The following is a 13,152-nucleotide window of genomic DNA, read 5'->3' as shown; positions in this document are numbered from 1 at the left end:
TACTACGTGGGGCCCGAGACACTCCTGGGGCCGTCTCCGTGCGCCATCTCCCACACAGACACCACTGCACCTAACAGGGCTGCCAGCCAGCACATGCCCAGAGGGGCCTCAATCTCCTCTCCTCCCCCCTCCAGAATGTGGCTCACGGCCTGGGATCCTGTCACAGGCAGCTGGAGCAAATGCCATCTGTGCCATCAGATCAGGTGCCAACCGTGGGGCGGGAGCCTGACACACCAGCTTGCACTGGGCACTATGGGTCCCATACCCACCAGAGGCTCGACTGAACCAGGCAGTAAGGGCCCAGGATGGGCGTCAGCGGAGCCTTGGCACAGGTGGAAGCGCAGTGGGCTGGGGGTCAGCAGCGGGCAGCCGTGGGCAGCTCCTCAGGAGGTCCCTGGAAGATCCCACCCGAGGAAAAGCTCCGGGTCACACAACCATCTCTGGGATCACCTTGGCTGAACAGCTTCCTACGGCCCCAACAGGCTGTATAGGGGCAGCGCACCCACAGAGGCCCGGAGAGGATGTCCTGCGAGCCTTCCTGGCTCATCTCCAGTCTTCCTCCCAGCTCAAAAGTGGGGCATTAAGCAGAGATCATTTTTACCATCAGCAGGTTACCTAGCAATGCAGCAGCCACATACCATCTCTTTAAGGCTTTGATATCGTTTCTTGGTTGTCTAGAATGCTGACCAATAGCTGGTATCCATAGAAATGCTAAAAACTGTTCAAGTGCACATAGCTTCAATTCTCTCACCCTAACCATTTCTTGGCATAGCATTCAGCGGCGAGAAGTCATATTGACATTGTGGTGCTACCGCAATCACCCACATCCAGAACGGGCCCACCTCGCCCACTGCAGCTCTGTCCAGCGCCGCAAGAACACTCCACAGCTCTCTTCTCCCAGCCCGGCAAGCCCCGCCCCGTCCTCTACCTTGGTCAGCCAGACTCCTTGGGGTGGCTCCCGGGGAATCCCACAGACTGGCTCTTGGTGACATAATATCCTCCGGGCTCAGGGGCCCTGTAGCAGGTGGTAGGGCTCTCCCCTCATCCCTTTGAAGGTTGAGGAGCAGGTTAATATTTCCCACTGTGCTGGCTGCTTCAAGGATCCTCCCAAGTTGCTGCCCAGGGCTGCCATGGGGGACAGCCAGATTCTAACTCCAGGGCACTGAGATCTTACTGTTAGGAGCGCAGGTGCACCGACGTTCACGGGCATGCCACTTTCACTTCTTTTTGGCCGACACACCCAGAAATGCACTGCTGGATCAGGTGGGGATGTTACGTTCAGTACGTTGCGTGTGACACTGCCACCCTGTCCTACAGCAGCTGCACCGCTCCACACTGCCAGCAAGAGTGAGGGCACCAGGGCTCCTGCACACCTCCTGCAGTCCCTGCCAGCTGCAGTGTGGCTGGAGGCCCCCGCCCATGGGCCAGGGGTGGGCGCTCCATGAAGGCCCAGTGACACGGAGCAGTTTCCTGTGGCTGCTGGCCTTCTACCGATCCTTCCAAGGAAATGTCCCTCTCCGTCCCTTGCCCCTTTTTAAGGATTGGCATTTGCTATTTTTGTGTTGTTGTCGTTGTTATTCTACTTCCAGGAAACCAAGGTCAGATTCTCATCCAGATAAACCGTTACCATGGCTATACAATGCACTACTACTCCGCGACAAAAGAAGCAGGCTCTGACGAAAGCCTGGTGACTCTCAGAGGCAGCCGACCCGCAGCTGACTACTTCACTGCGATGATCTGGAAGAGGAGGGCTGGTGGAGGTGGGGAACACCTCCACGGCTGTCAGGAAGAGCAGGAGTTTCCCCCCAAGGTGGTGGAGTTGCTGTCTGCACGTCCACCTCACGGGACTGCATCTGCGCCCCTCCCCAGTCATGTGACCGAATGTCATCTACAAAGCATGACACCAGCAGCCACCAAGCACCACCTCCTAAAATCCCCATGAAAGCACGGTCGCTTCCCTTCCCAAGCCAAACAGGCCTGGAGACCCTGGGGACTCCAGCCAGGCTCTCCAAGACCCAGGGGGCCCGCAGGTCCTCGCCTGTCACACAGCGGCAGACACACGCAGCTGGCAGGAACCTGGGGACATCAGACCCCCAGCAGACCTGCAGTCCGAAGAAGCCGGGGAGCCTCTGTTCCAGGTCCAGGTCCTCGATCCACAGGGCCAGCCCTGGGCAGTGCCAGGTGCAACCCTTGGCCATCACCCACAGCTCCACGCGTGGATGGCACAGTGACTCACCCTGCCGGTGATGCCTTTGCCAACACGACTTCCTCAGGGCCAGGTGCGTCTCGCCCGCTAACCTGGGGCTGGGGAACTTGGGGTTCCCTGTAACACAGGACTAAAATGGAGGCCACATCCCCAGTCCATTTCCTGTGTCAGCACACAAAAACCCCATCTGCCACCCTGCCCATTTCAGATCCTCGATGGCGAGGCCAGGGCACACAGAAAAGCACGCTGCAGCCTGGGGACGCGCGTTCTGAGGCGTTCCCGACAAGCTGAGGCTCGCATGCTTGCAGAAGTCGCGCTCTGAGGCGTTCCTTACAAGCTGAGGCACAGGCACAAACCAGGGTGGCTATGCTAACGGCCTGAGTGGTTCTGCAGCTCCAGGACCTGCCGAGGAAGTAAAGCAGAAGGGCTCCCTGGGCTTCGGGCTCCCTGCTCTGGGAAGTGAGAAACAGAACTGCACGCACCTGCTCTCACGGCTGGGCCGGCAGAAGCCCAGGAGAGCATGGGCTAAGGACAGCTACGAACACACGGGCATGTCTGGGTTCATCTTAACTATGAACGGTAATCAGAGCGGAAGAGGAAGGGTACGAGACCACAGGTCACCCTGCCTGCACGGCTTGTAGCATTTTTTTTAATTGACTTATTTATTTGAAAGATAGAGCTACAGAGGACAGACACTCGTGAGCACACACACACACACACACACACACACTCTCACACACAGAGTTCCCAACTCATCCACTTCCCAAATGCCCAGGCAGGGCTGGGTCAGGCCCCATCCGGGCCCCAAGCACTCGTACCATCACCTGCTGTCCAGCAGGATTCACTGGCACAGAGCTGGGAGGGAAGCAGGGTACCAGGACACTGTCACTCTGACACAGTACATGGACATCCCCAGGGGGCTTGACCTTCTGTGCCGAGACGCCCACCCCAGTCTGAACAAAGTGACGCTTACAGTGACGGCTTTACCCCCGGAGCCAACGACTGAGCTGACCCCGAGAGGCACCCGGTAAGGAGAGACTGTCCGAAAAGCAGCGTCTTTGGGGACAAAGTTGCCTCAGACACTATGTCACGGGGTGGGTCTCCATGCGCAGGTGGCTCAGTCAGCTCAGGCACAGTTCTTCTGGAAGACTGAAGAGACGCCAGATCAGGACGTTGCCTGGTCCACCTGCACACCCTGGGCCTGTCCCGCGGCTGTCGGCCAGCGGCACCTGCTCGTCCCGCACACGGCCTCTGCACAGGTCTCTGCCTTACCTGTGGACATCCCAAGGCCCCTGACACCCGACCTGCTCCCAGGCGGAGAGCAGCAGACTGACAAAGGACAGCCCTCGGTGGCCAAAGACCTCCTTTCCTCCAGGAGTGCGAGGCCTCAACGTTTCTTGCCGCATGGTCACACTTCCCACAAAATGGTCACTCTAAGGCAGAAAAGGGTTTTTGGCAAGCACACGAGCTGAGTATTCCTGCCATGTAGAGGCTGCCAAAGCGTGCTTGGCACTCCCTCAACGATCCTGCTCAGCCCTCCACCTGGGAGCCCACACCCGACTTGAGGACCCTGGGCCCACCCTGGCAGTCCCTGCTTCATCCTGACTGCCGCTGTTCAGAAGGGACCAGGGACTTCCAAGAGGCACCCATGGGTCCAGGGCATGGGTGAGGCCCGAGTTCAGGAGGCGGTCTCCTGACTTCCAGCTCACACCCCTGCCACTGAGGACATGCGGCACAGGCACCAGGCCGGGCTGCCAGCTTCTGCCCAGCACCCGCGCCATCCTGGCAGGCTGCTTGGCACTCAGCGATGCGGGGCTGGCTGGCTGGGTGGAACTACCCTAACTCACAAGGGCCACTTCCCACTTCCGCACCATCTGCGAGAGGCTTCTCTGGAACAAATATGTATGCAGTCTTCTTAGCAAATGTGCTTTTTAGGCTGCTTTTACGATTGAGAAACCAGAAACTGCTTCATAAATCTGTAGGCAGATGTGGGGTTACTGTACCAGTCCCACGGGGCGTGTGGAAAGCCCCAGGGGAACCCCGATGATAAGGGGTGGTGCATCCGAGACGGAGTGGGAGGGCAGCAAGAGCCATGTGGCCGGTCACCATCCCCCTCCCCGCCTCCTTCCCCCGGCTACCAGACGAGCACACCCGGCCAGGCCCCTCACCACAGGAACAGGATGAATTCAACCCTGTGCACAGCCAGACACACCTAGCACCGTGCCTGGCTTGGGACCACCCGGGACGCCGGCACCTCGTGTCACTGTGTCTGCTCACGCACAGCCTGGCCACAATGGCTCGTGTCCCTGGGTCCATGCCATCCACGTGGGAGGCCTGATGCAAGGCCCTGGCTCCTGGCGTGGCTGGCTCAGCCCCGGCTCTGGCAGCGTCTGAGAGGGAACCAGTGGATAAATGGAAGCTTGCTCTTACTCGTTTGTGTTCTTTCCTGCCTCAAATATATAAGATGATCCTTAAGACACACACAAAAAATCAACACATCAGGAGCTGGTCCACGGTGTGGTGGAGGAAGCACTGCCTGAAGTATCACAGGGACCCTGGTTCGAGTCCTGGCTACTCCACTTCCTATCCAGCTCCCTGCTTATGGCCTGGGAGAGCAGCTGAGGATGGTCCGAGAGCTTGGGACCCTACGTCCACATGGGCGACCCAGAGCAAGCTCCTGGCTCCTGGCTTCAGATCCACCCAGCTCGGGCCATTGCAGCCAATTAGGGAGTGGGCCAAAGGGTAGAATAACTCTCTCCAACTCTGCCTTTCAAATAAAAACATTTTTAAAAAAGAAACCTCAACACGCCCAAGTTCCCAACTACCAAAGACAGAATTTCTGAAATGAGTTTTCTCCACCCCAGTCGTAAGTGACGTGTGACTGCATGTGCTCACCTAGCCTGGAGCAAGGCTCCTGGTGCCCCTCCCCCACCACGGCCTCCGGGGAGCTCCCGCACCCCTGGGTGGCCTCGCAGTGGCCTGGGCCCTGGACACGTGGAGGCGCTTTTTAACACAAGTCACAGCAGAAAGAGGATGTTACCAGCACCAATGGGAGCAAAGAGAAGCAAGGCAGGCATGGGGACTGTGGTCCTAGCTTCGCCCCGGCTCGGTCCGGGACCGCAGGAATCTCGGCGAGCCCAGACCTCAGAGAGCAGCACTGTCTCCCTGGGGACTGGGGACAGTGACTGGACCCTTGTGCCCAGGCGTCAAGCGAGACCACATGTGTGACACGCACAGGCCCCAGCCTGGTACTGCGTTTGTATCTAGCATTGGAAACAGGGTCAGGAGCAGTCGGCTCCACGACTCATTCACAATCCACTATTTACTCACAGCCACTTGAAGGAGACCAGGCACACAGCACGACCCACAACCAGCAAATAAATGCCACCAGTGTTCCCAGCAAGGGCCACGTCTGTCGGGCTGCCCGTCTAGCTGGGGCCGTCCGCTCCACGGGGCTTCAGCTGCCCTCTCTCTGGTCACAGCTCTCCCCACCCCCGCTCTCGAGCACTCCTGCTCTGGCTGCGCACCAACTTGTCGGGCCCACCAGCTTCAATTTTCACAGGTGATCAAGCGAGTGCCTGGCATGAGCCTGGCAAGCACCGTGCCCTGGCCCGTGCTCCAAGGCCTCTAGGATCCAGAGCTGGCCAGGGGCGGGCCGTGGTGCAGCAAGTTACACGGCCCCTAGCGCACTTGGGATGCCAGCTCCCCTAGCAGGGTGCTGGTGTGAGGCGGGCACCCTGGGGGGCAGGGCATGAGGGTCCAGCATCTGGGGCCCCATCACCCAGGTGGGCCTAGCTGGAGTTCTGCTCTCCTGGCTCCAGTCTGGCCCCACCCTGGTTGTGGCAGGCACAATTGCCTCCGAGGGACTAAGGTGAGCCGCTGTGAGGTGTTTCAGGTTAGGAAGTGGCAGTCCAGGACCTGGGTCAGAGAGAGAGAGAGAGAGAGAGAGAGAGAGAGAGAGAGAGTGTGTGTGTGTGTGTGTGTGTGTGTGTTAAGCCAGAGCCTGAGGGAGAGTGGTGGGGGAGAAGAGGAACTGTAACCACCTGATGCCTAATTTCTAACCCACTCCACAAGCCTCTTCATTTTCTCAGCTCTCGGAGGGGACAACACCCGAAGGGGGGGCCGGGAACGCAGACAGCCAACGCACCCAGCCAACGCACCCCTCCGTGCCCAGAGCATGCCCTGCTCGGTGTCAGTGAAGGGAAGGCAGTCAGAACGTTCAAAAGCCAAACAGAAGGGGAAAAAAAGATCAGGACGGGGTCTTCCGTCATGGATTCCTGGCGGGCCCAGGCTGGGCAAAGTGCTTTGGTTAGTCAATGTGAGGCACAATTATAAGCCTCCACGCAGCATGAGCGTTGCCCATAGTCCCTCGCTCCTGCGCAACAGCATGGGCCGAACGCAGACTGCGCACACGCAGACTGCACACGCCAGCTCAGGCGCGCTGCTGCCAGGCCCAGTGGCGGCAACAGTCCCGTGTCCCACAGCTCTCAGCACAGCGCTCCAGGAACCTAACCTCGGTCTCATCGTTGGTTTTCAGAGGGCTACAAACACCGACTACAGAACTCACAAGTGTCTCCAAGTTCCTACCAGTTCACCCGTAAGGCTCGCGGACCACTTACAACCGGCTGAGGCTACGGACAGCCACGTGAGTTCCATAAGAACGGTGACTAAACTCCTTTTAGAACAGCCATTACCTCCTGCGTGCCAGGCACAGTGCCCGCAGCGTGCCAGGCACAGTGCCCGCAGCGTTCCTACAGGGAGCGTGGAGTCGACCGACTGCAGAAGATTCCATTTGTTGTTTTTCATACTTGCTGAAAAGAAACTGCAGCTTTGATTTCTGAATGAGATAAACAGTATCCTCCCCTCATGTGCCTGTCTGGGACCTCTCCTTGGAATGTACTAACCCTTGGAGGAAGAGGAAGCGCAAAGCCAGAGGTGGCTCTGAGCCCCCAGGAAGTGCGCCGCACCCTGCCCGCGGAAGGCGAGGACGAGCCGCCAGGGCCTCTGCTGGCAGTTACCTAGGGGACTGCTGGTGAGACGGCGTTGGGGGGGCACCTGCTGCTTAGAAAACAGGCAAGTAATAAAGCAACAGGAGCGTCACCCCTTCCTGGCACCAATGCAGCAAACAAGGCTCCAAAAAGCACCAGGTCGCCATGGACACAGCACCACACAGCCAGGAGCTGGAGGTGACGGCCGCCCAGGACAGAGCTCTCTACCCAGCACCTGTGGGCTACGTCCCTGGGTGCCAGTGCGGGACAGTGAGAGGACACCTGTGCCGGTGGCAGGGCCCGGTGTTGTCAATGTGTCATGTTATTATGGCAGCAGGTGGCACACGCAGCCCAGCCTGCGAGGCCATCTGAGGTCCAGGCTAATTTGGGAAGTGGTTTTTCTGCGAGCTCATATGTGACTCATGTTCACAGGCCCCTATCGGGTCTCCTGGCTGCAAAAAATCCCATTCAAGCGGCCTCTGCGAACAGCTGCTCTCAGAGGCCAGGGAACAGACAGTTGCTGTGTTGGGTGTGTGATTTTTGAGGGTGAAAACAAACAAAAACCCGCTCAGGCCTGTGTCAACATGACGTCTCAGCTCCTTATGTCTGCATGGCATTCATGAGGCGCACACAGGGCACCTGGGTGACCAGGGGACTCAGCTGGGCGACTCCACTGAGCCAGCAGCTTTCCCCTCTGACACCAAAAGACGTGGAAGCGCCAACCAGAAGACAGAAAGTGACCACATGGCTACCAATGAACAGACCCGACAAGGGCACAGGGGTGCAGGGGCGCAGGGTCTCAGGGGTACAGGGGTGCAGGGGAGTCAGAGGCGCAAAGTGCAGGGGTTACAATCTTGTACAAGTTACCCAACTTGCCGGCGCCCTGGCCACCATCAGGTGCAGACAGGGAGGCTGTCCCTGTCCAGCCCTGAGGACCAGGTGGACTGGCGGTCTGTGAATGTATCCTGGAAGCCGTAGCCGTCTCAGGGTCAGGCGGATGCCACCCCTGTACCCAGGGCCCAGCCCAAGGTGCCCGAGCAAGTGTCGGAGAAGGCAGCAGGAGCAACGGGCAGGCTTTGTCCCAAGGTCACAGGCTTCACCGAGAACAATCTGACCACAATAAGTCCCAAGGGGGTGGCCAAGGGGGGAGGAGGCATACTAAGTTGGAGTTTAAAGTTGATCAGAATACCCTAGCTGCCAAGAGAAAAGAATGTTTTGGCCATAAAGAAAATGTGAAGGTGCAGCTAACAACACTATTTACTCTAAGATACAAAATGACAAGAAGTTACTACTAGGCCCCCAAGCGTCAATTTCCTTTCTATTCTAGAGGAACCGCACACACATGAACAAGACCAAGACCACTCACTGTGTGTGAACTCCCCCCAGGGCTCTGCTTGTGGGCAGTGCTGGGTGGGAGTGCCAGCATGCCCCCACAACCGCAAAGGTCCATGAAGAGGCCGCAGGGAGCTAGCACCCTGGCCGGAGGGCTCAGTGAAAGACCAACTTCTAGAAAGACTGTGGTTTGCTGGGAGCTTGGAGGGGAAAAGAACTATTTTTAAAAATTTAAAAAAAAAAAAAAGTTGCTTTCTTCTGAGTTGTCAAGTTGTCACCTTCCCCAGCTGGATGGTAAGGCCTGGGAGGGGACCATCTGACGGCCACTGAAGCCCCTCCTATCCTCTGGCTGTGCCCAGCAACACCACTCTCAACCTCACCTGTCACGTGAACGTACGTGCGAACACTCACCGCCCCAGCCCACACTCACGGCCCGACCTCTTGTCTCCTCAGCCGCCTTCGCGTGGCCAGCACCCCTGAGCTCCCACAGAACCCGGCCACACAGCCGCTCCATCAGCGCTCAGACAGTGACGGCACGGGGCACAGACATCTCCGCCCAGAGCAACAACCAACAACCCTGGGGGCAGCCAACTCAAACACCAGTGTCCACGGCAGCCGGTGGGAGAGGTGGGGAATGACCCCCACCACGTCACCTCTTCCTTAGGAACACGCGGGGGCTCAGACATGATCCATCGACAGACCAGGCCCAAGCCTGCACCTGCTTCTCCACCAACTGTGAGACTCCGTCGTATCACTTCAGAAACATCACCACAGTCACGTGTCCCCAAGGAGGCCACGGGACCCTGCAGGCCCCTCTGGCGGGCAGGGGGGTGGTGAAGTGTTCTGGAAGGAGCCCCTCCCCGGGGAGCACCCTCACCCCGCGGAGCCTGTAGCCTGCAACCCTACCAGCGAGCTGTCCGCCTGCTGCTGTCGACACCAGCAGCCCACAATGTCCTCCTGATCTGAGTGGCAGGACCCACCACAGCCAGGCACGCCCACCAGGCGGGGTGGCAAACCACCAGGACTAGGGCACCTGTGTGAGGGCATAAAGGAGCTTTCCTGTGCAGCCAGAGAGCCCCCCGAAAAGTCCACCTCCTGTCAGAGAGGCGATTACAAACACGTGCAAGCGGCACCCACAGCTTCCAGGATCAGAAAACTCCAGCACCAGCTGGTGGCTGGGGGCCTGGCCCTGCCTCCCAGGCACGCTCACCCGCCACGAGGAGTCACTGTGGTCCACCCCAGGCCCTCCTTGGACCCCAACACTCCTTTGCAGACTTAACAAGTCTGTGGAAAACTCTCATAGGGCCAGCCTTGTGGTAGTGTGGATAAAGCCACCACCTGAGAAGCTGGCATCCCATATGGTCCCAGCCGTTCCACTTCTGGTCCAGCTCCCTGGGAAAAGCAGCAGAAGATGGCCCAAGCGTTGGAGCTCCTGCCAGCCTGGAGGGAGACCCAGATGAAGCTCCCTGCTCCTGCTGTGGCCACCTGGGGTGGGGTCTTCCAACAGACAGTCTCTCTGTGCCTCTTCCATTTGCATTCTAAATCTATAAAAGATTCTGGGCCCGGCGCGATAGCATAGTGGTTAAAGTCCTCGCCTTGCACACCCCGGGATCCCATATGGGCGCCAGTTCTAATCCCAGAAGCTCCACTTCCCATCCAGCTCCCTGCCTGTGGCCTGGGAAAGCAGTCGAGGACCGTCCAAAGCCTTGGGACCCTGCACCCATGCGGGAGACCCGGAAGAGCTTCTGGCTCCTGGCTTCGGATTGGCTCAGCTCCAGCCATTGTGGCCACTTGGGGAGTGAATCATCGGACGGAAGATCTTCCTCTGTCTCTCCTCTATGTATATCTGACTTTCCAATAAAAATAAATAAATCTCAAAAAAAGGAAAATTCATGAATATTTTTTAAAAATCTATAAAAGATTCTAAGAAAGACAAAGGAAACCGGAATAGAAAATCCCGTCGGAAGAGAGTTCAGTGGCCAGCAGCTGATGCCACCAGGCAGGGGCGCCCCTGCCGCAGGAGTGCCCCCACTTCCTCAGCAGGTGCAGGAGGCCTGGCTGGGATGCCCCTGACTTCAAGCAAGGCACCCACACTGGCTTTCCCAACCTCAGAATGTCCTGCTGCGGCCACTTCCCACCCCGCCTGCCCTCCCTGGTCCCTTCAGCAGCCACACCCAGCCCCTTCCTCTCCATCCTGTCCCCTGTGGTCTCCTCCACCCAAGACACCCTAGCCTCACCCAGACACTGCCCCCTCAGAGCCCTCTCTGCCTGTGTCTACCCAGCAGGGCCACTCTTGCAGCCTGGCAGCCCAGGCATGCTCCTGTCTGCACCGGTCAAGGCAGCCTCCTGGCAGAGGGCTCACACCTACTCCCGCATGGAAACGCACAAAGGGCCCGAGGCCGGGGATGCTGCCAGGGGTAGGGCCATGTCCGGGTGGGAGGCTTGAGCTGTGGAGAGCAGCTAGGGGCACAAGAGGCTGTGCGCTGCGCTTCTGCCTCCCTGCCATCTCCCAGCTTTTGATAACACGCCCTAGCGCGCACACACACGCACATAGCACATACACTACTCTTACAACCGCTGGTGGTGTTACTGCGCCAACCAGCCCTGCGGGTTCACCGCCAGCGTCACCCCCAGTGCACACATATTTCTGGAGTGCAGGATCCCCTGGGGTGGCAGCAGCCAGGAAAAGGCCCGAGGATTAGCCCCCTCCGAAAGCCAGCCCCGAGGTCCTGGAGCCAGGGGGTCCACGCAGCAGGCTCTGGGCTGCAAGAACTCCTAAGCCCCTCTGGGCCTGAAACACCGGGACCACCGCGCCCCTAGGATGGAGCAGGCAACACAGTGCAGGCACACACACACACACACACACACACACACACACACACACACACACACGGCAAAGCCTCCAGCGACGCTGCCTTCCGGGTGCACTGCAGAGCCGCCCGAGCCGGGTCAGCCCGGGCCACCGCAGCCGCTTCCAAAAATCAACGCCATCGACCCACCCGCCCCGCTCCGCAGCCGCCTCCCAGTCTGGCTCCCGCAAGCAAGCTCCGGCTGCCAAGCTGAGCAGGCACCCACCCGGCACCTCGGGCTCCAAGGGTGCGGGGCGGAGAGGGGGGCAACCCTGCAAGGTGTCGCCGCTCCATTATGCCCGGGGCCCGATTCCCAGGGCGGGCAACACCCAGGTAACGCAGAGGCGCACAAAGAGCCGCGGCAGGGATCGCACCCCGAGCCCGGGGCCGGGAGAGGGGGGAGGTCCGGCTGCACCCCGACATCTCCGGCCCGGGCTTCCACTTGTGCAACCCGAGACTCCCGAGCCAGGACGCCTTTTCAGGGCTCGCGGACCGCCCGCCTCCCATCCAGCCCGGCCCCGGAGCCCCGGGCTTGCTTTGGGGCCGTCTCCCCAGCACCACCGCCAGGTTCCCGGGCAGCGTGGAGCCTCCCCGGCCGCTCGGCGTCCCGGCGCGCCCAGGCCCCGGCTCAAGATGGCCCTGCCGGGGCCGGGCGCGCAGCGAGGCCGGGGCCTGGGCCGACCCGCTCGGCTCCTCCGGCTCCGCCTCGGCCCCGCGCCTCACCTGCTTTCTCGAGCTTGCCGGACATTTCCGGGCTGCGCCGGAGGCCGAGGCCGCCGCTCATCGGGCCCCGGCCGGGCCGCTCGCCTCGGCCCTGGCTCGCCGCGCCTCAGCGCCGCGCCGGCATGGCGGGCTCCGCGCGGCCGCGGCCCCGTGCGCTCGGCCACCGCGCTCCAGCCCGCCCGCCGCCGCGTCCTGCGCGCCCGCCGCCGCCGCCCGGCCCGCGAGCCAGCCAGCCAGCCAGCCGCCCGCGGGCACAGCGCCCCCTGCCGGCGCCCGCCGCGCCGCCACAGCGCCCCCTGCCGGCCCGGAGCCGGCCCCGCGCGCGCAGCGCCCCCTGCCGGCCCGGAGTGTCCACGCCAGGGCCCGCTCCCCTGGGAGCCTGTTCTGAGCCTTCCACAGCCAGACCCACGGAGCTGACACCCCCAAGGCGTGGGGCTCAATCAGGGCCTCGCACTGCCCGGAGTCTGGGATGCTTCCTCCTCGGAACCACATGTGCCCTTGCTGGCCACCCACACCCTTCCTCTGGGGGCCAGAGGCTGCATGCCAGAGCCTGCCAAGCCAACACAAAGCAGGCTCCGCATCTTTTGCCAGCTGGCAACCTGTCCTGGTGTCTCCCCAACACCATGCACACCCAGGGACACACAACCCTCCTTCCCTGGGTCATCCACTCCGGGGCCTGGGAGTGATTCCCACAGCCCTTGCAGCAGCTCAGTGACTTCACAACAGGGGACAACCCCAATCTAGCCCTCGGAGCTCAAAGCCGGAGCCAAGGGGCTGACCCCACGTGCACACCCCCTGCAGCCCACAGCCTCCGTCTCCAGGCCTGAGCACAGTTCCACTGCGAACACAGCAATGCCACCCTACCCTGTGCCTCGAATCTCCAGGTGGGGACCCTGGGACCCAGCTCTGGGCTTTTTTTTTTTTGGCATGGTGATGAGTTCATCAAAATTCATTTAAGCAAGGAAGAGCCAAGAACAGGGTTTCAGTGAGGGAGTGCCTGGCGTAGGGTGCCAGTTCCACCCCCACTTCCAGCTGCTTGCTAATACACCCCAGG

The 13,152-nt window shown here is 60.4% G+C and overlaps 1 protein-coding gene across 4 annotated transcripts in view; it reads right to left on the bottom strand.

The window, feature by feature from the left end:
* RAPGEF1 (Rap guanine nucleotide exchange factor 1) overlaps nt 1–12,299 on the bottom strand; it is a 111,138-nt gene extending 98,839 nt beyond the window's left edge. Inside the window, exon 1 of one of the 4 annotated variants that reach the window (XM_058673001.1) lies at nt 12,099–12,299. In XM_058673001.1, coding sequence (XP_058528984.1) covers nt 12,099–12,159 — 61 coding nt within the window. In that variant the 5' untranslated portion in view covers nt 12,160–12,299. The remainder of the gene's footprint in view (nt 1–12,098) is intronic. The other 3 variants (XM_058673006.1, XM_058673012.1, XM_058673013.1) reach the window with 3 other exon arrangements.
* Between the last annotated feature and the right edge of the window lie 853 nt (nt 12,300–13,152).

Source organism: Ochotona princeps, chromosome 14 (genome assembly GCF_030435755.1).
Source record: "Ochotona princeps isolate mOchPri1 chromosome 14, mOchPri1.hap1, whole genome shotgun sequence".
Lineage (NCBI taxonomy): Eukaryota > Metazoa > Chordata > Mammalia > Lagomorpha > Ochotonidae > Ochotona > Ochotona princeps.
The sequence above is the reverse complement of the archived record's forward strand: the minus strand, read 5'-3'. Positions and strand labels throughout refer to the sequence as shown.